At 44.4% G+C, this 27,247-nt stretch overlaps 1 protein-coding gene and 1 pseudogene across 10 annotated transcripts; one reads left to right on the forward strand and one right to left on the reverse strand.

The window, feature by feature from the left end:
• LOC133043912 (apolipoprotein L3-like) lies at positions 1-26,386 on the reverse strand. 10 transcript variants are annotated; one of them, XM_061125330.1, is made up of 7 exons: positions 26,290-26,386; positions 26,007-26,177; positions 25,610-25,689; positions 17,891-18,652; positions 16,217-16,324; positions 4,739-4,859; positions 1-1,855 (listed from the first exon to the last, which is right to left on the reverse strand). In XM_061125330.1, the coding sequence occupies exons 5-7, from the start codon at positions 16,245-16,247 to the stop codon at positions 997-999; spliced, it is 1,011 nt and encodes a 336-aa protein (XP_060981313.1). In that variant the 5' UTR covers positions 16,248-16,324; positions 17,891-18,652; positions 25,610-25,689; positions 26,007-26,177; positions 26,290-26,386; the 3' UTR covers positions 1-996. The 10 variants fall into 10 exon arrangements, with proteins under 10 accessions (XP_060981313.1, XP_060981312.1, XP_060981310.1 ...); XM_061125329.1 differs by having other exon boundaries at positions 17,929-18,652; positions 25,610-25,706; XM_061125327.1 differs by having other exon boundaries at positions 25,610-25,706.
• Positions 5,089-7,593, forward strand: LOC133043914 (zeta-crystallin-like; annotated as a pseudogene).
• Positions 26,387-27,247: the final 861 nt, after the last annotated feature.

Genomic DNA, 27,247 nt, shown 5'->3' on the forward strand with positions numbered 1-27,247 from the left:
TCACAGAAAACAAATTTATTGTTACCAAAGGGGCAGAGGGGTAAATCAGGAGTGTGGGATTAAAAGACACACATTACCGTACATAAATAGATTAAAAAAAAACCCCAATAACTTAATGTATAGTACAGGGGAAAACATTCAGTACCTTGTAATAATCTGTAATGAAAAAATTAAAAAGAACAGATATATACAGAATACGTGATAACTGAAACATTTTGCTGTATATCTGAAACTAATACAATATTGTAAATCAACTGTACTTCCGTTAAAGAAACAAGCAAGCAAAAGAAGTCACTGGCTAATTAATAATTAAGATAAGCTGCTGGGATCAAAGGTGAGTTGATGCTGAAGAAGTAGGGCTAGAGACCACCAACAGGGGGAGACTCTCTTTGCTGGGGCATCAGACCTTGGTGAGGGTGCTAGTGGAGCCCCTGCTACTTCTCCTGGATTCCAACAATCCTAACTCTTTGACTTTCTCTCATTTTCAACCCATTCATATTCCTGGTCTTTCATTGCTAGTTCCCCTGCCTCTCCCTTTATTCTGCCCCCAGTGACTTCTTTAGTTCAAAATAAGTGGTTTCTGATGGGAGGGGGTTTGAGGGGAGAATGGATACATGTAGATGTATGGCTGAGTCCCTTCACTGATCACCTGAAGCTATTTTGTTTCACAACATTGTTAATCGGCTATTCCTCAAAACAAAGTAAAATTTCATAGTATGAAGGGAAAAAGTGGTTTCTCTCCCCCAACCCCCAACCCTTCTCTAGTTCCCCGTCTTCCCTCAATCCAGGCTCCAGGCTCCTTCCTTCACTCTCCCTGAGTGGTCACCAACATCCATCCCTCGCCTGCTGTGCTCAGGTGCAGAAACCCCAAATTCCTGATACTCAGCTCCAAAAATTTTCTGTCCCTCTCCTTTTTTTCTCTAACAAGGTACCTCTGCACCTCGACCCATGTGTATCCTGATCCATGCACTGCTCTGGGAGTGGCTGAGTCAGGCCCTACTGCAGAAGTTCATACATATTGTTGAGCTCCTGCAAATTCCTCTCCAGCTCCCTGGCCTGCTGCCTCAGGTTTTCAGCAGACTCTGCCTTTGCACCATCATGCAAGTGCATTGACTCCCTCACTAGGAAGCCCACATCCACCAGGAGAAAGACACCTGCGGTGGCTGCACCCACAATCCGGGCCCCTGTGACAGCTGCCGGAGCCATGGTAACGGAACAGGCCTTCTTTACCAGCCGGGCGCCTGGGACTATGATTTTCCCAGGGCCCAAGTAGTCGCTTACATTGGTTGCAAATTCAGGGTTGTCTTTGCCTGTTTCCATGGCACGTATATTTTTTTGAATCTGTCGCACAGCTTTTGCCAATTTCTCTATTGATCTAATTCGGGAGTTGCTCCTGAGTACCTTTAGGAGCACCTTCCATTTCTTGACCCCAGTTGCCATCAGGCTATTGGCTTCAGTTTCAGCTGCTGACCTGCTTGCGTTTTCCTTGTAGCTGGTGGACACAGTTACCCCAGCAGCTGCTGCTCCGAGCCCGAACCCAGCGGCCGAGAGTGCCAGACTGCCCCCCCCTGTCACGGGTGCCAGAGCCAGGCCAAGGAGGGTCAGGGCGCCAGATGCAACGCCAGTGGTGTGGGCCATCACTTTGAAGATGGTAGACTCCTTGTGGTCCTTGTCAACCTTGTCTGCGAGCTCGTGGAGCTTTCCTATGCGCTCCTCCAGCTGCTGCTTCACCCGAGGAAACTTCTTCAGAAACCTCCTCCTGTCCAGCTCCTCTTTTGTGAGCGTTTCCTGGTCCTTCTCTATCAAGTCTCCTTTCAATTCATTTAGATATTTGTGTAGTGCAGCCTCGTCTTTCCTGTAACAATGAAGATCGAGGGATTAGAAAGGCAGTTTGCTTGTCTGCAAAATAGGTTCCATAATGTCTATTCTGCATAAATATGGATTTAGCATTATAAATCTATTAGAGAAGAATTTTTCGAATGTAAAATTTTCTCTTTCAACATTAAACACAGGTTTTGTACCTTGTAGATGCTTCATATACTTATTCAATCCTGGAAAGAAAGAAGAGAAAGTGAAGTCGCTCAGTTGTGTCTGACTCTTTGTGACCCCATGGATTTCAGTCTGCCTGGCTTCTCTGCCCATGGGATTTCCCAGGCAAGAATACTGGAGAGGGTTGCCATTTCCTTCTCCAGGGGATCTTATCAACCCAGGGATTGAACCCAGGTCTCCCGCATTGTGGGCAGACTATTTACCATCTGAGCCACCAGATAAGCCCCATTTAATCCTGAAACAGATCAGCAAATGTCACCTTAGGATACTGGTAAGTTAAGGGAGATATTTGATGGAATTCCCTGGTGATCCAGGGGTTAGGACTCTGCACCCTCACTGCCCAGGATATGACTCAATCCCTGATTGTGAAACTAGGATCCCACAAACCATGTGGCTCAGCCAAAAATTAAAAATAGATATTTGGTAAAGATGTCTCAGACAGGTGAACATCATCACTTCCAAAGAGTTGGTAGGTTGGGAACTCCACAAATAAAGAAAAGTGGGATTGGAGCAGAAAATTTGTATTCAAAGGCCTTGGTGTGTAGTGAGGAGTCAACATTTCTTTGCCCTTGACTACAGGGAAGTGGTCCCTAAGCCCCTAGAATATTCTGGCTGGTACAAATGTCCTCGTCTGCCTGGGCCTCTTGCCACAGGACAGTCTGATGAGATGTATGATGGGGCCTCTGGGTCATGTGGTATCAGTTCTGACCTCTGAAGGAGCTGGACTCTAGGACATTCGTCCGACCTCTGGGAGGGGCTGGAGACCACAAGTCAGGGTAATTTGTCTTTAAACGGGCGAGTGTCCCCGGCAGGCAGTGTTCCCTGTGCCCTGCCACTCACCGAGCTCCAGAACGGTAATGAATCCTGGGGACAATCGAAGCTTCGGGTGTGAAATCCGCCCAGACTCTGCCCTGTGGCTGATGGAAACCCACAGGCTTCCTGTAATACACTGGGATCATGATGGCTCTGTGAGTCCTGTCTGTTCTGTAGGGAATTCTCAAACCTGAGGGGGGTTTTGGGGATCCCCTAAATATGCCATTGGTTCAAATGAAAGCATAGTCCTGGGCACTGTGCCCTCACCCTTTGCAGATTGGCTGTCTCTATGACTTAGAATTTGTAGAAGAAAGAAAAAAAAAAGCCCAAAGTCAGAACTAGGAGGCACCTTAAGAGTCCTTTAGTCTGCCATCTGCTGTCTTCTAAGACTTGTGCCCTTGACCTTCCTAGCAGAAGGTCCCTGAGTCCATCCACTGCCCCAGCTGCCTGGAGATCAGGAGATGTGTTGCTGGATCCCCTGGCCTCTGCAGCCCACCTCACTGACTCCTGACCCAGCACGCAATGAGCCTGACCTCTCAGGGGTCACATGTTAATTTGTGACAGCCTCATGAGCCTGCACGCCAAGGTCATGCGCAGCTTTGTAGAACCTCTAAAAAAGATGAGGAAACATCCATCTGAACGGCTGAGCCTGAGGAGACCGGCACTTGCACAGCTGGTGGAGGAAGCGTTTTCCTCTTGGGTGGGGATGCATGAGGCTCCTCAGAATCCCTCAAATGACACACAGTCGCAGCCACTCACTGTGACCCTGGAGGGCTCACTGAGTCACACGGCCTTCCACTGTCAGGCGGCTCCACGTAGCTTAGAAGAGGGTCCCAGATGGAGTGAGAAGCCAAGTCCCAGGCAGGGTGTGCAGACACGGTCACCCAGGGCTCTCTAGCCCAGCATGAGGGGATCCCATTAGGGAGGGAAGAAATGCCCCCCTCCCACTTATGGGACCTCTGCTAGGGTCACAGCCCCTTCAGTTCCGTGTCCTCGGGGCCCGCTCTCCTCACTCTAGTCCTGGCCCTGCTGCCCAAGCCTGCCTACTAGTCCTCCAGCCTGGATCCTCTGCTCCACCGTGACCCCTGGGTCTGACCCTGGTCCAGGCCTCCCTGGTCCTCGCTTCCCCACCTCTGACCCTACAGTTCACTCTGAGGCCATGAACATAGTCCATCAGACTGAATTGCTATTCCCATTGAACACAGGCAAGTCTGAGACTCTAACATATAAGCACAGAGCCCCAGAGTTGGGCAGTGCTAGATCCAGGATCCATCCAGCTCCAACCAGTTCTTCTCTAGCCTTTCTGCCTTATGGGCCAGCAGGATCCTGCTGTTTGGTTTGATACAATCTTTTGGTACAATTCCTAAGATGGGGAATAGAAAGGCTCTAGGCAGAAGCCTGAGTAATACAAATGATGGCATCAGGATTTTCTGACTTGCCCCAAAGGAAATTCTGCTTGATTCTCATCACCAGAAAGAAGACTCTTGGCCCCTGTCTCTTCCCAGCAAGTTTTTAAAATGTTAATATTGACTGAACACCTACTCTGTGTCAGTCATTATGGGAAGCTCTTTGCAAGCATAATCTCAGTGTCCTCACAGTTTAACTGGACAGATGAAGAAACTAAAGGAGAGAGTGGTTCAGTAACATGTCCAAGGTCACATAACCTGCTCCTTTCTTGCAGGTTTCATCTTTTGTCAATTCAGGGTTGTTCACCGCCAGCAGATGACAAGGAGGAAACATTCCTCACGAGATGTTGAGAAGGAACATCCTCAGCTCCCTCCATATGGTCCTGCTTGGAGGAGGTGTGCCTGCCAGGAAGAGACTAGCCTGGTGCTGGGGGTGTGGGTGACCTTCCTGATCCACCTGTGCAGGTTACCTGGACAAACCAGCCTTCGCCTCAATTTTCCTCAGGAATTCAGTCAGCAGGAGAAGCAGTTCCTCCCTGCTCAGTATGTCCCAGAGACACTCAACGACATCCTCAAAAAAGATCTCAATATCTAGATGAGAGGAAAGGGAATAAGTTTAGAACTTGTGAAGTGAAAAAGGGAAAGCGTTTGTCGCTCAATGCTCTTTGACTCTTTGCGACCTCATGGACTATAGCCCGCCAGTCTCCTCTGTCCATGGAATTCTTCAGGCAAAAGTACTGGAGTGGGTAGCCATTCCCTCCTCCAGGGGATCTTCCCGATTCAGGGATCAAATCCAGGTCTCCTGTGTTGCAGGCAGATTCTTTAGTGTCTGAGTCACCAGGAAAGCCCAGAAAAATGTGTGGTGGATAATAAATGGTATTGAGTAGCTTTTTTTTTTTTTTAAACCCTGTGGAATCTGGGCTTGCAGATTTTGGTTTTCCAGCCTAGAACAGGTATCTAGATCACTATAGTGACAGGATAGAAGTTGGTGAGAGCTATTTGAGTTTTTGAATTTGGTGGACCCGAAGTGCTGAAACTCCAGTTGGATATTGCTGTACCAATTCTGAAAGACCACCAGGTTCTAACAAAGTCCAAGCATGTGGTGTAAACCCAGTGGACGCATATATCCACTCTGGCACTCACAGTATAATACCATTTCTACCTTATACTCCTAGCTGAGATGTGGCTGGGATAGTAGAAGCTGCTGGAGAGAACATATCTGCTTTCAAGAAAGGTGACATTCACTACCAGGATGATCTCTGGGGGCTACACCGAGTTTGCTTTGGCAGCCCATCACACTGTTCACACGTGTCCCAAAAAAACTGGATTTTAAACAAGGAGCTGCCATCAGCATCTCATGTTTTACTGCTTATCGAGTCTGCTGCACAGTGCCCATGAAAGCTGGAGGAAGTGTTCTGGGTCTAGTGGAGGAGCTGGAAGAGCAGCAGGCCAAATGGTTAGAGCTTATGGCTTAAAGATTTTGGACACAGCTACTACTAAGAAAGGACAAAAGATTGCTTTCCAAAATGGAGCCCATGAAGTGTTTAATCACAAAGAAGCTAATTATATTGATAAAATTAAGAAATCTGTTGGTGAAAAAAAGTTGATGTGATTATTGAAATATTTGCTAATGTCAATGTTAGTGGTGATCTGAATTTTTGTCACATGGAGGACGAGGAATAGTTGTTGGCTGCAGAGGTCCTATTGAAATAAACCCACAGGATCCATGACAAAGGAATCTAGCATAAAAGCAGTAGCTCTCCAAAAAAAAAAAAAAAAAAAAAAAAGCAGTAGCTCTCCAGTCATCCTTCAAGAAGCATTTCAGCAGTTTGCAGCAGCCCTCCAAACCAGAATGGAAATTGGTTGGTTGAAACCATTAACAGGTCCCCGGTATTCACTGGAGAAAGCAGCCCAGGCTCATGAAGATATCATTCATAGCTGTGGGGCTATGGAAAAATGAATCTTCTCTTCAAATGATTAATCCTTCCATTGATTTCCTGTGTAATTAGAGGTTTCTTACCTCAGTTTTGAGTACACTGTGTTTGCTCTGCTTAGCATTCATTTGATTCAGTGAGTTTCTTCTATTTAAAAAAAAATTCTTTTCAGCTATCATAGGCATTGGAGTGTAGTTTATTTTATAGCTGGCAATATTCTTTATGCCTTCTACCTCTCATCAAGGAATCATCATAATGGGAAACAGGATGCTAGTGGTCACTTGGCATTGGAGGACATTACAGATTCCTAATCGATACTTATCGTTAATTCCATACCTTTGACTAAAACATGCTAATTCAAAAGAGGATCACTTGATTTCCAAGTCTACTTCTCCTTATAAAGTTTCTTTAGTGTCTGATTAGTCCACAACTATACTGGACTCTTTGACGATTCTCTGAACTAAACAAGACCTCTTTTCCAAACTAATCTCAACTAGATCTACAAGTCTCTCAGAGGGGCAAGATAAAAAAAGTCCAGAGAAATCTGTTAGCTTTCCAATATTCCCCAATATTTTATGCTATTCACTAGGTTCAGGATTGACTACCAGTGATCCATGTACTCTCTGAGGCCAGCAGCCTTATCTCTGGTATGATATGATACTAGGAGCACAGTTGGGCTTCCCAGGTGGTGCTAGTGGTAAAGAACCTGCCTGACAATGCAGAAGGTGTAGGAGATGGGGGTTTGATCCCTGGGTTGGGAAGATCCCCTGGAGAAGGGAATGGCAACCCACTCCAGTATTCTTGCTTGGAGAATCCCATGGACAGAGGAGCCTGCTGGGTTGTAGTCCACAGGGTCACAGAGAGTGAGACGTGACTGAGAGGACTTAGCACATCAGGTGCATAGTTTCCAAACATATGTGTATTGATTGGTTCAACGTCCAAGTAAATTTAAAATTACCTCTTTGTGTGACAGGGATCATATATTTTTGTTTAAATTAATAAACAAATTAATAAAAAAATCTCCATATAGAGCAGCCGGGAGCCTGAGCAGCACAGACGGAGAAAGCAGCGTCAGCCCCTCACGGCAGCGCCAGTCCGTCCCCGCAGCACCAGCCCCTCCCCGCAGAGCGATGGAACTAGCTACCTGAATAAGAGTCCACCTCCGCCCGCCTGTGTCAGGGCGGAAATGAGGCTCTGAAGAGACCGGCAAACAGAAGCCAAATAAACAAAGGGAACCGCTTCAGAAGGGACTGGTGCAACAGATTAAAATCCCTCTAGAAAACACCGACTACACCGGAACGGGCCTGTAGATATTGAGAAGCGTAAGCTGGAACGAGGAGCTATCTGAAACTGAGCCGAACCCACACTGACCGCAAAAGCTCCAGAGAAACTCCTAGATATAATTTTACTTTTCTCTCTCTTTTTTTTTCTTTTTTTTTTTTTCTCTTTTATTTTCCTTTAAAATCCCCTATTACTCCCCCATTACTCCTTAACTTTCATTTCCATAGATTTTTACGATTTTTTTAATTAGGGAAAAAAAATTTTTTTTCTTCCTTTTTTTTTTCTTCTTTTTTTTCTTTCCTTTTTCTTTTCTATTTTCTATTTTTCTTTCTCTCTTATTTCTTTTAAAGTCCTCTAGTACTCCTCTACTACTCCTTAATTTTCATTTTCAATACACTATGACCTTACAAAAAAAAAAAAAAAAGAAGAGAAGCCCTATTTTTAAGCCGAAGATTATTCTCTCCCAATCTTGACTCTCTGTTTTCTACCTCAGAACACCTCTATTTCCTCCTTTCCCCTTCTCTTCCCAATCCAATTCTGTGAATCTTTGTAGGTGACTGGGCTACGGAGAACACTCTGGGAACAGACAGCTGCGTAGATCTGTCTCTCTCCTCTTGAGTCCCCCTTTTTCTCCTCCTGCTCATCTCTATCTCCCTCCTCCCTCTCCTCTTCTTCATGAAACTCTGTGAACCTCTCTGGGTGTCCCTAACGGGGGAGAATCTTTTAGCCATTAACCTAGAAGTTTTCTTATCAGGGCTGTATAGTTGGAGAAGTCCTGAGACTACAGGAAGAACAAAACTGAAATCCAGAGGCAGGAGACTTAAGCCCAAAACCTGAGAACACCAGAAAACTCCTGACTACATGGAACTTTAAGTAATAAGTAACTGTCCAAAAGCCTTCATACCTACACTGAAACCAACCACCAACCAAGAGCCAATAAGTTTTAGAGCAAGACATACCACGCAAATTCTCCAACAACGCAAGGAATATAGCCCTGAACATCAACATACAGGCTGCCCAAGGTCACACCTAACACATAGACCCATCTCAAAACTCATTACTGGGCACTCCATTGCTCTCCAAAGAGAAGAAATCAAGTTCCACGCACCAGAACACTGACGCAAGCTTCCCTAACCAGGAAACCTTGACAAGCCAATCGTCTAACCCCACCCACTGGGTTAATCCTCCACAATAAAAAGGAACCACAGACCTCCAGAATACAGAAAGCCCACTCCAGATACAGCAATCTAAACAAGATGAAAAGGCAAAGAAATACCCAACAGGTAAAGGAACATGAAAAATGCCCACCAAGTCAAACAAAAGAGGAGGAGATAGGGAATCTACCTGAAAAAGAATTTAGAATAATGATAATAAAAAATGATCCAAAATCTTGAAAACAAAATGGAGTTACAGATAAATAGCCTGGAAACAAAGATTGAAAAGATACAAGAAATGTTTAATAAAGACCTAGAAGAAATAAAAAAGAGTCAATTAAAAATGAATAATGCAATGAATGAGATAAAAAACACTTTGGAGGGAACCAAGAGTAGAATAACGGAGGCAAAAGATAGGATAAGTGAGGTAGAAGATAAAATGGTGGAAATAAATGAAGCAGAGAGGAAAAAAGAAAAAAGGATCAAAAGAAATGAGGACAACCTCAGGGACCTCTGGGACACTGTGAAACGCCCCAACATTCGAATCATAGGAGTTCCAGAAGAAGAAGACAAAAAGAAAGGCCATGAGAAAATACTCGAGGAGATAATAGCTGAAAACTTCCCTAAAATGGGGAAGGAAATAGCCACCCAAGTCCAAGAAACCCAGAGAGTCCCAAACAGGATAAACCCAAGGCGAAACACCCCAAGACTCATATTAATCAAATTAACAAAGATCAAACACAAAGAACAAATATTAAAAGCAGCAAGGGAAAAACAACAAATAACACACAAAGGGATTCCCATAAGGATAACAGCTGATCTATCAATAGAAACCCTCCAGGCCAGAAGGGAATGGCAGGACATACTGAAAGTAATGAAAGAGAATAACCTACAACCTAGATTACTGTATCCAGCAAGGATCTCATTCAGATATGAAGGAGAATTCAAAAGCTTTACAGATAAGCAAAAGCTGAGAGAATTCAGCACCACCAAACCAGCTCTTCAACAAATGCTAAAGGATCTTCTCTAGACAGGAAACACAGAAAGGTTGTATAAACGTGAACCCAAAACAACAAAGTAAATGGCAACGGGACCACACCTATCAATAATTACCCTAAATGTAAATGGGTTGAATGCCCCAACCAAAAGACAAAGATTGGCTGAATGGATACAAAAACAAGACCCCTATATATGCTGTCTACAAGAGACCCACCTCAAAACAAGAGACACATACAGACTAAAAGTGAAGGGCTGGAAAAAAATATTTCACGCAAACGGAGACCAAAAGAAAGCAGGAGTTGCAATACTCATATCAGATAAAATAGACTTTCAAATAAAGGATGTGAAAAGAGACAAAGAAGGACACTACATAATGATCAAAGGATCAATCCAAGAAGAAGATATAACAATTATAAATATATATGCACCCAACATAGGAGCACCGCAATATGTGCGGCAAACGCTAACGAGTATGAAAGAGGAAATTAATAGTAACACAATAATAGTGGGAGACTTTAATACCCCACTCACAACTATGGATAGATCAACTAAACAGAAAATTAACAAGGAAACACAAACCTTAAATGACACAATGGACCAGCTAGACCTAATTGATATCTACAGGACATTTCACCCCAAAACAATCAACTTCACCTTTTTCTCAAGTGCACATAGAACCTTCTCCAGAATAGATCACATCCTGGGCCATAAATCTGGTCTTGGAAAATTAAAAAAAATTGAAATCATTCCAGTCATCTTTTCTGACCACAGTGCAGTAAGATTAGATCTCAATTACAGGAAAAAAATTGTTAAAACTTCAAACATATGGAGTTAAATAACATGCTTCTGAATAACCAACAAATCATAGAAGAAATCAAAAAAGAAATCAAAATATGCATAGAAATGAATGAAAATGAAAACACAACAACCCAGAACCTATGGGACACTGTAAAAGCAGTGCTAAGGGGAAGGTTCATAGCATTACAGGCTTACATCAAGAAACAAGAAAAAAACCAAATAAATAACCTAACTCTACACCTAAAGCAATTAGAGAAGGAAGAAATGAAGAACCCCAGGGTTAGCAGAAGGAAAGAAATCTTAAAAATCAGGGCAGAAATAAATGCAAAAGAAACTAAAGAGACCATAGCAAAAATCAACAAAGCTAAAAGCTGGTTTTTTGAAAAAACAAACAAAATTGACAAACCATTAGCAAGACTCATTAAGAAACAAAGAGAGAAGAACCAAATTAACAAAATTAGAAATGAAAATGGAGAGCTCACAACAGACAACACTGAAATAGAAACGATCATAAGAGACTACTACCAGCAGCTCTATGCCAATAAAATGGACAACTTGGATGAAATGGACAAATTCTTAGAAAAGTGTAACTTTCCAAAACTGAACCAGGAAGAAATAGAAGATCTTAACAGACCCATCACAAGCAAGGAAATCGAAACTGTAATCAAAAATCTTCCAGCAAACAAAAGCCCAGGACCAGATGGCTTCACAGCTGAATTCTACCAAAAATTTAGAGAAGAGCTAACACCTATCTTACTCAAACTCTTCCAGAAAATTGCAGAAGAAGGTAAGCTTCCAAACTCATTCTATGAGGCCACCATCACCCTAATTCCAAAACCAGACAAAGATGCCACAAAAAAAGAAAACTACAGGCCAATATCACTGATGAACATAGATGCAAAAATCCTTAACAAAATTCTAGCAAACAGAATCCAACAACATATTAAAAAAATCATACACCATGACCAAGTGGGCTTTATCCCAGGAATGCAAGCATTCTTTAATATCTGCAAATCAATCAATGTAATACACCATATTAACAAATTGAAAGATAAAAACCGTATGATTATCTCAATAGATGCAGAGAAAGCCTTTGACAAAATTCAACACTCATTTATGATTAAAATGCTCCAAAAAGCAGGAATAGAAGGAACATACCTCAACATAATAAAAGCTATATATGACAAACCCACAGCAAGCATCACCCTCAATGGTGAAAAATTGAAAGCATTTCCCCTGAAATCAGGAACAAGACAAGGGTGCCCACTCTCACCACTACTATTCAACATAGTGTTGGAAGTTCTGGCCACAGCAATCAGAGCAGAAAAAGAAGTAAAAGGAATCCAGATAGGAAAAGAAGTGAAACTCTCACTGTTTGCAGATGACATGATCCTCTAGATAGAAAACCCTAAAGACTCTACCAGAAAATTACTAGAGCTAATCAATGAATATAGTAAAGTTGCAGGATATAAAATTAACACACAGAAATCCCTTGCATTCCTATATACTAACAATGAAAAAACAGAAAGAGAAATTAAGGAAACAATACCATTCACCATTGCAACAAAAAGAATAAAATACTTAGGAGTATATCTACCTAAAGAAACAAAAGACCTATACATAGAAAACTATAAAACACTGATGAAAGAAATCAAAGAGGACACAAACAGATGGAGAAACATACCATGCTCATGGATTGGAAGAATCAATATTGTCAAAATGGCTATTCTACCCAAAGCAGTCTATAGATTCAGTGCAATCCCTATCAAGCTACCAACGGTATTTTTCACAGAACTAGACCAAAGAATTTCACAATTTGTATGGAAATACAAAAAACCTCGAATAGCCAAAGTAATCTTGAGAAAGAAGAATGGAACTGGAGGAATCAACCTGCTTGACTTCAGACTCTACTACAAAGCCACAGTCATCAAGACAGTATGGTACTGGCACAAAGACAGAAATATAGATCAATGGAACAGAATAGAAAGCCCAGAGATAAATCCACGAACCTATGGACACCTTATCTTTGACAAAGGAGGCAAGGATATACAATGGAAAAAAGACAACCTCTTTAACAAGTGGTGCTGGGAAAACTGGTCAACCACTTGTAAAAGAATGAAACTAGAACACTTTCTAGCACCATACACAAAAATAAACTCAAAATGGATTAAAGATCTAAATGTAAGACCAGAAACTATAAAACTCCTAGAGGAGAACATAGGCAAAACACTCTCCGACATAAATCACAGCAAGATCCTCTATGACCCACCTCCCAGAATATTGGAAATAAAAGCAAAACTAAACAAATGGGACCTAATGAAACTTAAAAGCTTTTGCAGTACAAAGGAAACTATAAGTAAGGTGAAAAGACAGCCCTCAGATTGGGAGAAAATAATAGCAAAGGAAGAAACAGACAAAGGATTAATCTCAAAAATATACAAGCAACTCCTGCAGCTCAATTCCAGAAAAATAAATGACCCAATCAAAAAATGGGCCAAAGAACTAACCAGACATTTCTCCAAAGAAGACATACAGATGGCTAACAAGCACATGAAAAGATGCTCAACATCACTCATTATCAGAGAAATGCAAATCAAAACCACAATGAGGTACCATTACACGCCAGTCAGGATGGCTGCTATCCAAAAGTCTACAAGCAATAAATGCCGGAGAGGGTGTGGAGAAAAGGGAACCCTCTTACACTGTTGGTGGGAATGCAAACTAGTACAGCCGCTATGGAAAACAGTGTGGAGATTTCTTAAAAAACTGGAAATAGAACTGCCATATGACCCAGCAATCCCACTTCTGGGCATACACACCGAGGAAACCAGATCTGAAAGAGACACGTGCACCCCAATGTTCATCGCAGCACTGTTTATAATAGGCAGGACATGGAAGCAACCTAGATGTCCATCAGCAGATGAATGGATAAGGAAGCTGTGGTACATATACACCATGGAATATTACTCAGCCATTAAAAAGAATTCATTTGAACCAGTCCTAATGAGATGGATGAAGCTGGAGCCCCTTATACAGAGTGAAGTAAGCCAGAAAGATAAAGAACATTACAGCATACTAACACATATATATGGAATTTAGAAAGGTGGTAACGATAACCCTATATGCAAAACAGAAAAAGAGACACAGAAATACAGAACAGACTTTTGAACTCTGTGGGAGAATGTGAGGGTGGGATATTTCAAAAGAACAGCATGTATACTATCTATGGTGAAACAGATCACCAGCCCAGGTGGGATGCATGAGACAAGTGCTCCAGCCTGGTGCACTGGGAGGACCCGGGGGAATCGGGTGGAGAGGGAGGTGGGAGGGGGGATCGGGATGGGGAATACGTGTAAATCCATGCCTGATTCATATCAATGTATGACAAAACCCACTGAAATGTTGTGAAGTGACTGGCCTCCAACTAATTAAAAAAAAAAAAAAAACACATTAAAAAACAAAACAAAACAAACAAACAAAAAAAAACTAATCTGATGCCTTAAGGATGATCTGCTTTTGTTATCATAACATGGTATCAGCAATAAATTCTATAGTGCATTAAAAAATGGTATTTAGTATAAATTAGTTAAAATTCATTTTCTTGAGCAGCAATCACCTGGGCACTCTTGGCAGACTAACCTTGGGTTATGGATGAAATTGCTTCCCTCCACCCTCCAATTCATATGTTGAAGATTTAACCCCCTGGTGACTATATTAGAAGACTGGGCCTTTAAGGAGGTAATTAGGGTAAAATGAGGTCATAAGTGTGGGGCCCTAATCCAGTAAGTTGAATGTCTTTATTAGAAAAGAAGACACCAGATTCTCTGTCTATTCCTTCCCTCTCCCCCAGAGGAAAGGCCACACACAGAGAGAAGACAGTTAGAATTTACAATACAGGTGGAGAGGTCTCACCAGAAACCACCACGACCTTGATCTTGGACTTCCAAATCTCCAGAAATAATTATTTAATCCTGGGATTTAGGTGTCTTCAGGAATCTACAATTTTAAACCTTCAGAAAGAGAAGGAGGACTTCCCAGGAGATTCAGTGGTAAAAATTCGCCTGCCAATGCAGGAGATGCAAGAGTCATGCGTTTGATCCTTGGGTCGGAAATATCCCCTGGAGTAGGAGATGGCAACCCACTCCAGCATTCTTGCCTGGAAAATCCCAAGAACAGAGGAGCCTGGCAGACAACAATCCATGAGGCCATAAAGATTCGGACACAACTGAACAACTGAGCGCACACACACACACACAAACAGGTGGAATACAAGGGATGTGTTTTGTTAGTTACTACTTGTGGCAGAGACTGGCAGCACCCTATAAATGACTGCTTTCATGTTTTGGCAGTGAAACAAAAGAATATTCACATTAAATGTGATAAAGAATGGAATGACAATAAATAGCCTCAGATCAGTACAGAGCAAGATCACTGCTCAAATGAGTTACCAAAATCCCTGTGTGATTTCAGGGATCTAGAGGTTATGGAATTGCTCAGTGTTAGTTACTCAGTCCTGTCCAACTCTTTGTGACCCCATGGACAGTAGCCCGCAAGTCTCCTCTATGCATGAAATTCCCCTGGCAAGAATACTGGAGTGGGTTGCAACTTGTTTCTTCAGGGGATCTTCCTGACCCAGGAATCAAACCTGGGTCTCCTGCATTGCAGGCAGATTCTTTTACCGTCTGAGCTACCAGGGAAGCCCAGAGGTCATGGAATTGTAGGTAAGACATGGGCAACTGGAAAAATATATATAATATATGGAGGGTGGGGCTGGGTCACGATGTAAGGTGTGTTTCCTGGTACATGCACACACAGAGGCATTATTCTTATTTCACAGATGAGGAAAGTGAGACTCAGCCAGGATAAGGGACAGCCCAAGGCCAGTGAGCAGAAAGCTCAGAGGTGGAATCCAAGGTCAAGTGTCAGATACTTCTTGGACATAACTTGAATCCTCCTTATTTTAAACTCCTATGATTTCTTCATTCTACCATGCAGTACACCTAGAGGGATTTTTGCAAGTGATTTTTGGTGGTGAGCACGCTGCAGCGTATACAGAAGTAGAAATATAATGTTGTACACATGAAACTTATAGAACGTTATAAACCGATGCTACCTGATTTTAAAAAAGGGTTTTGGGCCGCCTGCCGTTGAATAAGACTACCATGTGAGAGGCTTCATCTTACTAATCAGAGACACTCAGGATGGGCAGTGAAGGGGTGGAGCCAGACGTGATCCTGTGTAAAACCCCATCACCCCTCCCCTCCAGGAGGGAGCTGGCAAAGATCAGACTGGGGTTCAGTTCAGGGTCCGCTGATCGTCGCAGAGAGGCTGGGCAGGTGGCAGGGCAAGTGCTGGACAAAAGGTGTCTGTGGTGATGCCCAGGGCCTGGGAACAGGAGTAGACCCAGGCCAAGGGAGAGGGTAGGAGGAGCTCCAGGGACCCTGGATGACCTCCCCTCACTGCCCTGCCTGGCCTTGGGGACTCTCTCTGCTGTCCCCCTCCCCATGAGCTGTCCTGGCCTCACTTCTGAGTCACTTGCTAGAAGGCAGTGGGGGAGGAAGTGAGCATCTAGCAAGCGGCTCCCTAAGGAGAGGGCTGGGGAAGAGGCTCTGTGGACACACCCCCACTGGGGGAACTCCACGTGGCCCCTCTGGGGGGCTCCAGGATGCTTATCCCTCCTCTTCTTGGTTCTTGATTCCTCTGTGCGTTAACTCTGCCTGGAGGAACCACCCTCAATTCTGGGTCACATGCAGAACTGGACAGAAAAAAGGCAGCTGACTACCTGAGCATTTTCCAAAGTTTTCTGAGCTCATGGTGGCAGCAGCGGGGTCTCAGAGATTTCCCTTCAGATCCTTGTTTCCGTCAGGCTGGAAGGAGGTGTGGCTTCACCCTTGGGGAAGAGAAAAGAGCTTGTGGGCTCGATCACGAGTGAGCAGTGCCTGCAGGGAACAGGGAGTGGTGAGGTCTCTGGTGAGTTCCCCTGGGACGGCCACCAGTGCCACCGGGAATTTACCCACTGTCGTTCTCTGTCCCCTGGGCTCTGCAGGTCACTAGTTAAGGAAAGTTACTCATCTCCCCCCAAGTCAGAGTCCTGCTCTCCTGTTGGGGCACAAGGAGAAGGTCATCAGACAGACGACACCCATCTGCAAAGTTATAGGAGCAATAAAACCAGAGACAAGAACAGACAGGAGGGAACAATCTGGAAATTAGGTGAAGCTGGGAACATTTGTGTTTACTAATTGGTAATAACTAATATTGATCCATTGTCTATGATGTGCAGGCTCCTGAAGCTCACTTGAACTTACAACAGCCTAAGTTTTCAAGCTGATTCCAGAACCTGGCCTTGAACCCAGTCTTTCTGATCCAAATCCCAGGTTTGTGATGACCGTCCTCTACTCCCTTTAATATACAAAAATATTTATTTGTGGATATATGTGTATCAGTTAAATGAGTGCTTTCATCCCAAATAATGTCTTGCTCCCCATGCTTAACTCTTTGCCTTGATAAAGTTCCTGGTGACACAGGTCCCAGAGCCCACACTCTCCTTGTTTCTGCAAGAGCCTGTATCCCACAAAGGCCTGGAGTTCCATCGTCCCCAGCTCAATTCTTATATCCCTGCCCTGGGCAGCTGAGGACCTTGATGGTGCCCCATCCGCTCTGCTGTCCTCCCCTGACTACTGGACTTTAGGTGGTTTCTAATTCCTTATGCAAATAATAGTGTAAAGAACATTCTCCTTGTATAAAACTACATTTGAGACTGTCTCCTTAAACTATACCTATGAATAGGGTGTAGCTAGATACCTATCTAGGATATGGGTTATAGGATCTAGGATATAGCTATCTAGGCTAGACCACAAGGCATTAGCACCTAAAATATATTCATACCTAGAGACACAGCTGACAGGAGAGAAGAACGGTCTGTTGGGCAGAGTCCCAGAGAGGGATCAAGATGAGAGGGAGGCTGAGGGGAGAGCAAGGGACAAGTTTACCAACACCACGGCCCATCCCATATTCACAGCAGCCTTCATTCTTCACCAGACTTTTCAGAAAGCTACTTGAGAATGAGTTGCAGGAAAAAAAAACAACAGGTGGTGTGTTTGTATAATTACGGAGGAAGATAAAGGATACCCACGAGAGAGATAGACATGGGATCCAGAAATCAGGAACATCAACCCAGAGGGAAGGGAATCCAAGGATCCCAGCTGGGCATGCAGCAGACCTAGAGAGAAACCAGTCCAGAATGGGATAAGAAGTCCAGAGTCTGTGGGGACAGGGGACTTGGTATAATATGAGGCACAGTTGGAAAGAAATGGAGGAAATGTTGGAGATAAGCACTGCAAGGGGTGAAAACGAGGCCAATTTAGAAACATCAGGAAAAACTAAAGCTTTGCTGAAAATCATGTGCAGCTACAAGGTACAACTTAGCTCTAAAAACGTATTAAAATTTGGAGTTTACCCAAACTCATCTGCACTGAGTTGGTGATGCCATCCTACCATCTCATCCTCTGTCGTCCTCTTCTCCTCCTGCTCTCAATCTTTCCCAGCATCAGGGTCTTTTCAAATGAGTCAGCTCTTCTCATCAGGTGGCCGAAGTACTGGAGTTTCAGCTCCAACATCAGTCCTTCCAATGAACACCGAGGACTGATCTCCTTTACGATGGACTGGCTGGATCTCCCTGCAGTCCAAGGGACTCTCAAGAGTCTTCTCCAACACCACAGTTCAAAAGCATCAATTCTTCTGAGCTCAGCTTTCTTTATAGTCCAAATCACATAATCATATACAACTACTGGAAAAACCATAGCCTTGACTATATGGACATTTGTTGGCAAAGTAATGTCTCTGCTTTTTAATATGCTGCCCAGTTTGGTCATAACTTTATTTCCAAGGAGTAAACGTCTTTTAATTTCATGGCTGCAATCATCATCTGCAGCGACTTTGGAGCCCAGAAAAATAAAGTCTGACACTGTTTCCACTGTTTCCCCATCTATTTGTCATGAAGTGATGGGACCAGATGCCATGATCTTAGTTTTCTGAATGTTGAGCTTTAAGCCAACTTTTTCACTCTCCTCTTTCACTTTCATCAAGAGGCTCTTTAGCTCCTCTTCACTTTGTGCCATAACGGTGGTGTCATCTGCATATATGAGGTTATTGATATTTCTCCTGGCATTCTTGATTCCAGCTTGTGCTTCCTCCAACCCAGCATTTCTCTTGATGTACTCTGCAAATAAGTTAAATAAGAAGGGTGACAGTATACAGCCTTTGTGTATTTGTATATTCGAAAAGTACTGCTTTCCGGATTTGGAACCAGTCTGTTTTTCCATGTCTAGTTCTAACTGTTGCTTCCTGACCTGAATACAGGTTTCTCAAGAGGCAGGTCAGGTGGTCTGGTATTCCCATCTCTTGAATAATTTGCCACAGTTTGTTGTGATCCACACAGTCAAAAGCTTTGGCATAGTCAACAAAGCAGATGTTTTTCTGGAACTCTCTTGCTTTTTTGATGATCCAGGGGATGTGGCAATTTGATCTCTGGTTCCTCTCCCTTTTCTAAATCCAACTTGAACATCTGGAAGTTCATGGTTCATGTACTGTTGAAGCCTGGCTTGGAGAATTTGACTGTTGCTTTGCTAGCATGAGAAATGACTGCAATTGTGTGGTAGTTTGAACATTCTTTGGCATTGCCTTTCTTTGAGATTGGAATGAAAACTGATCTTTTCCACTCCTGTATGAGAAGGCAAAATGATAGGATACTGAAAGATGAACTTCCCCATTCGGTAAGTGCCCAATATGCTACTGGAGATCAGTGGAGAAATAAATCCAGAAAGAATGAAAAGATGGAGTCAAAGCAACAACAACACCCAGTTGTGGATGTGACTGGTGGTGGAAATAAAGTCTGATGCTGTTAAGAGCAATATTGCATAGGCACCTGGAATGTTAGGTTTATGAATCACGGCAAATTGGAAGTGGTCAAACAGAAGATGGCAAGAGTGAATATCAACATTTTATGAATCAGTGAACTAAAATGGACTGGAATGGATGAATTTAACTCAGATGACCATTATATCTACTACTGTGGGCAAGAATCCTTTAGAAGAAATGGAGTAGCCATCATAGTCAACAAGAGTCTGAAATGCAGTACTTGGATGCAATCTCAAAAACGGTAGAAAGATCTCTCCTCTTTTCCAAGGCAAACCATTCACTATCACAGTAATCCAAGTCTATGCCCCAACCAGTAATGCTGAAGAAGTTGAAGGTGAACGGTTCTATGAAGACCTACAAGACCTTCTAAAACTAACACCCAAAAAAGATGTCCTTTTCATTATAGGGGACTGGAATGCAAAAGTAGGAAGTCAAGAAACACCTGGAGTAACAGGCAAATTTGGCCTTGGAGTACAGAATGAAGCAGGCCAAAGGCTAACAGAGTTTTGCCAAGAGAACACACTGGTTTTAGCAAACACCCTCTTCCAATAACACAAGACAAGACTCTACACATGGACATCACCAGATGGTCAACACCGAAATCAGATTGATTATATTCTTTGCAGCCAGAGGAGAAGTTCTATACAGTCAGCAAAAACAAGCGCAGGAGTGGACTGTGGCTCAGATCATGAACTCCTTATTGCCAAATTCAGACTTAAATTGAAGAAAGTAGGGAAAACCACTAGACCATTCAGGTATGACCTAAATCAACTCCCTTATGACTATACAGTGGAAGTGACAAATAGATTCAAGGGATTAGATCTGATAGTGCCCGAAGAACTGTGGATGGGGGTTCGTGACATTGTACAGGAGGCAGGGATCAAGACCATCCCCAAGGAAAAGAAATGCAAAAAGGCAAAATGGTTGTCTGAGGAGGCCTTACAAATAGCTGTGAAAAGAAGAGAAGCGAAAGGCAAAGGAGAAAAGGAAAGATATACCCATTTGAATGCAGAGTTCCAAAGAATAGCCAGGAGAGATAAGAAAGTCTTCCTCCATGATCAATGTACTTGTTAATCAATATAAAAATTAAAATACACTTCTAGAATTTGGGATCTGAAGCACTAAAGGGAGGAGGAGAATTAATATCTCAGTTTACAAAGCTGAGAATCAAGAAATAATGGGTCCAGTTGAAAGCATAACAAATGAAGATGTAAATAAGATGCTTACAAGTACAAAGCTTCATAATAGGGGCTATCAAATTAGTGAAATAATGATATAAACAGAAGATGGGGAAAGGTATAAGAAAAAGTAAAAAATAAATGGAATCCTTATTTTTCCCAGTCAGAAGTAAGTAAATAATACCAAATTTTTAAATCAAGAAAAAGAAAAATGCAACCCTGAATATTGATTAGCTATTGTGGTTGATGACTCCCCACTTTGCACAAGGCACCTTCCCAATTGCTTGGTATGAATTCACTTCCTTTGAGTTCTCACAATGATCCTATAAGAAAAGCAACTGAAGCTCAGAGAGGTTAAGCAATTTACTCAAAGCACACAGCTAGTGCTAGAGCCAGAATCCAAGTCCAGGTTCCTGTCTCCTGAGGACACATTCTCACATCATTCTGCCTCCCAATGTAGTAATATCATTTAAAGACATTGATTAACTATGTAAGCTTTTCCTTGGGAAGGAAAGAGCAGAACCCTCTGTACAAATTGATCTGTTTAACCATATGCACTTAGGACTGGATTTTTTTAACTCTAAGACAGCAGCAGTCACTTTATAGCAGTCAGTAACCCACAAAATGGGGTGGTTTCTAGTGCCACCACCCTCAAGATGATGGAAGCAGTTGAATTTAATGCCAACAAGAAATAAGTGTGACTCCTGCTGTGACAGCTGTCAGTATGGGAGACACGTTCCTTTTGATAAAACTAAGTTCTTTTAGAAAGCAAAAGTGAAAGTGGAAGTGTTAGTCACTCACGGTGTCTGACTCTGCGACCCCAGGGACTGTAGCCCTCCAAACTCTTCTGGAGGAAATTCTCCAGGCGAGAATACTGGAGTGGGCATTACCTCCTCCAGGAGATCTTCCCAACCCAGGGATGGAATCCAGGTCTCCTGCATTGCGAGCAGATTCTTTACCTTCTGAGCCACTAAGGAAGCCCTTTACCTTCTGAGCCACTAAGTAGGGATGGTAACTGGGGTTTAACCAGAATAATCAGAATGAACAGTAACCCTAAACAGACACACTGTCCAGCAGCATCTTGCCCACCCACATGTGCACACACGGGCTTCTGTCCACTCAAAGGAAGGAAGACCCCTTGCAGGGGAGGTGGATCCCACAGGCTGGCATCTCTGTTCCTGCAAGGGCAAGGACGCTCTTGAAGATGATCAGAGAAGGTCAGAAGGGGCACCCACATAAATAATAATAGTAAAAGACAGTGATTACTATAAAGATGTTTCACTGGGCCAAGCTGACTCTGTGAAAGGCCGTGAGTTCAAAATAATATTCCATTGAGAGGACTTTAAATAAAGTGTGATCAAAAAGGGAGACATAAAGGTTAAAAAGTGTGCTAGTGGTAATGCAGGTGACACAAGACTTAAGAGACATGGGTTCAGTCCTGGGGTTGGGAAGATGCCCTGGAGAAGGAAATGGTAACCCACTCCAGTATTATTGCCTGGGAAATCCAATGGACAGAGGAGCCCAGTGGGCTACAGTCCATGGGGTCACAAAGAGTTTGAATCTTTCTTTTCTTTCTAAGTTGCCAAGAAGAGTAAGTATGATGGGAAATATTTCATTGTTAATTAAGTTTAAAAAGAAGAGGAGTCTTGAAGTCTGTAGGTATATTCCTTTCTGTTTATTTACACGAATGTTTATAAAGGATTGAGAAAGAAAGAACCCCTGACGTCCCGAGGCTGGCCTGGTGTCACAACAGGGCGATGCTCTTCTCCTGTTGGATGTAAAGGCTCTCACAGAACTCCAGCCTCACACAGGGTCACCCTGAGAGCAGGAGTGAGGAGACAGCAAACACCCATCACTGCGCCCTCACCCACACCTCGCCCACTCCCTTGGCTGAAAAGCGCGACTGCTCTTTCTTTTCTAATTACACCTTTATCCTCACTCTGGTCTCCATACAGGGAGTTACTGAGACTCACACTGGCAGAACTGACCCCAATTCTCTGCAGCACCCAATCTAGAGAGGCCCCATTTCCTTAGAGTCTCCCTCAAATCCCCTCACCTGAGCCCCATCCTAGCATCCTTCTTTCTAATAGCTTCTCTCTCCGATCCCCAGGGTTGTCCCTCAGGAAGAGTAGCCATCAGGTTGCTCACTAGGGAGTGTGCCCCGTGGCAGAGGCTGAGGCACTGGCTGCGTGGGTGGGAGAGAATTCACACAGGCCCACCTCCAAGCAGGTGAGAGAGCAGAGCTCACTGGTCTCCTGCCTCCTTCTCTGCCTGGAAGCTACGGGAGCCCAGGAGCCAGGGCAGCCAATTGCAATCATGAAACATGGGGATGAAGAGTCAAGTCAGAGAGAAGAGGTGGGCTCAGGCAGAAAGGGCTGGATCCTGGATGATGTCAAACACTTGTAAATGCGTCACGACCCTTGACTTATTCTTCTGTCCTTCCCTGCCATTCTTGTCTTGGTCCTGACCCTTGTCTGGGGGCTCAGCTGGGTGTGGATGCTGGATGGTTCTCCCTTCTGCCGGATTCCTATCTGGGTGTCCTCCTCTGTTAGCCTCTGATTGGTCACTTCCTGGAAAGGCTGTCAGTGGGAGAGGGGAGGAACCTAGAGCAGCCTGTCCCTGTCCAACTGCATGGCCAGACACAGAGCCCTTCCCTTCATGTGGGCAGACAGAGATTCTACCAAACCTCTTCCTCCACGTGGGACAGCTCATACTCTATGGGCAGGGACAGGAGGGGTAAAGGCAGTGCCAAATTCAAAGTCCTTAGCCCATCACCTCTTCATGCTCCAACTCTGTCTGACTCACCCTCCTGACTCTACAGGGCTTGGTGGAGGGGCCTGGAGGACTGCCAGCTGCCTGGACTCTGATTCCCCCCAAGCCTCCAGGCCTTCGCTCAGGTTGCCCCTCTAAGGCCTTTCCCCACGTGCCTCACCAGGTGAAATGTTTCTTGTCCTTGGAGGCCCATCTCAAAAGCTTCCTCCCCCTGCTGTCTTCCTCTAAACCCTTCCAGTCTCCCTTGGAATCTTGTACTTTCCTGCCTGTGGGTCTATTTGTGTGGAGTTTCTTCAGCTCCCAGCACCAGGCGGGGGCTCTGTCTCTTCTCTGCTGCTCTTCCTGCTCCAGGGCTTCTGGGGCACCCTCCACCCTCCTGGGCACAGCCTGGCTAACACATGAGGTGTGTGGGACCTGTTACTGGGGCATGAAACAACCAGATTCTCAAAGACATGTTACTATACCTCTTTTACCCACAGTTGAGTAATTTCATTTGTTTCCCTTGTCTGTCTTCATAAAAGCTCTTTCTGATAGAGAGTGTCATCAGATTTCTGAGCATTTCCATTTATAGGCATGTCATCGTTTCCCAGAAGATCACTCTCTGCTGGTAAAAGAGGATGTGAGACCTACATGGTCTATGTTCTCCACCATCTTGGCTTAAGAAAGTTTTTGTATGAACACTGTACTCTCAGGTAGCAGGAAAACACCTGCATTTCTTCATGTTTCCTTACTCCAGCCATGATATTTTTGTAAGAGGAGAAAGAGGAAGAGAGACCTGTGGAAAAACATGATGCTTACCCAAAATCTGATATACTATCCTGAGACTTGAAGACTTGAGCAGGACATTCCTAAACCTCCCCTCCCACGGGATGTCTAGTCCAGGTCTGGTCTGGGTGTGGGGCCCAGCTTCCTCCAGTCTCTCCCTCTCTGCTCCCTAACTACTGCCTGGGACTTTGAGGGGAAAAGCGTGGAGTCATTTCCTGACTGCAATGGAGGCAATTTTGAAAGCACAGAAATGGGTGTGCTACTCTTTGACTGAGAAAAGTACCACTTAAACATGTCCTGCTTGAATGACGAGAAGGAGAAGAAGGAAAAAAAGGAAGGGGGGGGGGGCGAAGAGAAAGAGGAAGAAACAAAAAGACTCTAAGCAATCAATCAATTCCAAAGGATATAAATGAAAATGGAAAAGAAAAAGAACTACAAATGTACTAGAAAAATGTTAAAAATAATTTTGAGTTGAGGAAACCATTCTCATCAAGACATAATTGCCGGAGCCATAAGGAAGGTTTGATTTATTTGACTTCTTAAAAACTAAATATTTCAAAAGGATGCCACCAAAAAAGTTAGAAAAGAATGAGAGACCGGAAGACACTGTTCGCAATATTTATAGTAGACAAAGATGAACATTCCCAACACAGAGAGAGCCTAAAATCCACATGAAAAGACTGAATGCAGTTTTTCACAAATGGGTAAGAGATGTGAACAAACAATTCCCGGGGAGGCAACTTGCCCAGGGTCGTACAGCTCTCCGTGGACAGAGTGGAGGCCAAGGCCAGACCTTCTGGCATGGGTATGTAAGGGAGGGGAGTGGAATGTGATTTTAATAACCCAGAAATTTCTAGGTTTGTCTCTACCTTTATAAACACATAGATCTAATCTCATGCCCCTCTTGTTATACTGATGTATCTACAGTTTGGCTTCTTGTCTTAAGATTGTAAAACCTGTATCATAATGTGTGCATTGTGTGGCAAGGCCTGCATCTCCCCACTTGGTCTCCTCTCCTTCCTCTCTCAGGCCTTTTTTTCTCCCCCAGGACCTGGCACTGAGCAGGCACTCAGAGACCGGGTGGGTGATGAAACCTGATTCCTTGTATCTCAAAAGAAACCCCCACCAGCCCCAGCACAGCACCCAGGGGCAGACTTAAGGTGGCCAGGCCACAAGGAGGAAGGACTCTAGCTGCTTTGCCCTCCTCCATCCCGTCAGCTTTCTTGAAATTTCCCAAAGGACTGAGCACCCACAACATACACCTTCCTTCTGGGGTCACCGCTCATGTCTCAGGGGTCCACATCCCAAGCTGAGACCCCCTGAACAGGCATCTACCTCCCTCTGCCCTGTTTAGGGGCCCCGGGCGTGGGAGGAAGCTGTCAGACACACTTGCTTCCACATCCAGGCTCTGCCCTTCGGGCCATGGTCTCACCTCTCTGAGTTTCCATTTCCCTTCTTATGTCAACTAGTGACAATCAAGGTTTTCTCAGACAATTGTCCTGAGGATGAGGAGATGGGCAGGGGTCATACCCCCTGCTGCTTACCCAGGAGACTTCCTCTGGCTGAGTGTGAACAAGATCCAGTTTTTCTCAGCTATGCAAATACAGCTGCCTTCTGGGTGTCTCTGCAATAAACGCATACCTTCCGGTCCCAGATATATTTGGAGAACCAGAAGGGAAAGTGAAACCCTCACTTCTGAGTGGCTCAAGTTACCATCACCCTGCCCCCACCAGGCCCTGCCCAGAACTATTCCCACCCTCCTGCTGCCCGTTTAGTGAAACAAGCCCAGCCCTGACATCCCACGTCCTTCTGACACAGCCCCCCTGCCTCGGTTCCTTGAAGGAGACCTGCCATCAACACACCGCGAGTCCCTTGGCCAACCACTGCCCCACCCCATGGCCATCCTTCCAACCCCTCAGCCCTCCCCACCGACCCGCTCACCAGCCTGCCTGCTTTATTCACCCTCAGGCCACCAGCATGTGTCACAGTTCCAGAGCACACCAGCTCCTCACCACGTACTGGTCATACTGCTGCTGATGAGGGTCACATCACCGTGGCTTTTAGGGTTTGTTCATGCAGGTCCTTCTGCCAGGGACACCTGCTGCATCGAACCTGGAGAAATCATACTCACCCTGTAAAGCCAAAGTCTGGCATCACCTCCTCTGAGAAGCCCTCCAGGACCTCCCCTGCAGAGTCCCCTGTCCCTGCTCTGCTCCCTTGGTACCTGGGAGAGGAGCCTAAGGCCACCCTTCAGCCTCTCTGTCCATTCCCCACCCCGACTCCTTTTGATCAAGTCCTTCTAGACTTAGCCCTGCTTACAGGCATAGAACTAGTGTGTTCCGGTCCCAGCAACTTGCGTGAGGAGGCCCAGCCTTGGTGGTCAATGTCATTTGAATGAATGGAAAGTTTGTGGGAAGGGCTGAGAGCATGCTGCTATTTTCTAGCCTGGATTATTTCTAGCTGCAGTTTCTTTTCTCGAAATGGAGGACCTTTATAGGAAGGCTAGTGATCTGGCAACTCAAAAGTCAACAACAGAAAACCAGTCTTATTTTCTGCTTGGTTCCTGAGCAAAGAGCCATAGTGTATGAAGGGCTGAACATTAGCCCCTCTCTGTGCAGGCTCTGTCCATACCTTTCCTGTTTTACTCTCACATCATGTCTAGGAAATGTCGGCTCCATTTTTCAGATAAAGAAACAGAAGAAAAGGTCCTGCAGCCTGAGAGTCCTGGTAGATTTTCTTCTTTGCCCCAATGACAAGGCGCAGCAGTGGGGCTGGACCCCCCATGAAGGCCCACCTGCCCATACATCAGGGCTGTTTCATCCCAGAAAACAGCCCCGGTCATCATGACCACCTTCCCCATCTTAGAAGGAGGGACAGAGGAGTGATGGGTGTTACTCCATGAAAACCACACTCTACGGTTTGGTCTTACAATTACCGACCAGGAATCTGACCTATCTTTGCAGTAGGGTAGCTGATGGCAGGGGCAAGGAGGGGGCTTTCTTCCAGCAACTCAGGGAGGAGCCAAGATTCAAACCAAGGTTGTCACTGCCTATTGGAAATGCCACTCCTTGTTTAAAGTTGCTTTTTTTCCCCCTTTAAATAGTTTTTTCCCCAGTAAACTCCCTCCTAGTGATTCTTCTCTCTTCCACTAGCATGAGTTTGTCTGGAAGTTAAGCAAAACC

Source organism: Dama dama, chromosome 22 (assembly GCF_033118175.1).
Source record: "Dama dama isolate Ldn47 chromosome 22, ASM3311817v1, whole genome shotgun sequence".
NCBI classification, from domain to species: Eukaryota; Metazoa; Chordata; class Mammalia; order Artiodactyla; family Cervidae; genus Dama; species Dama dama.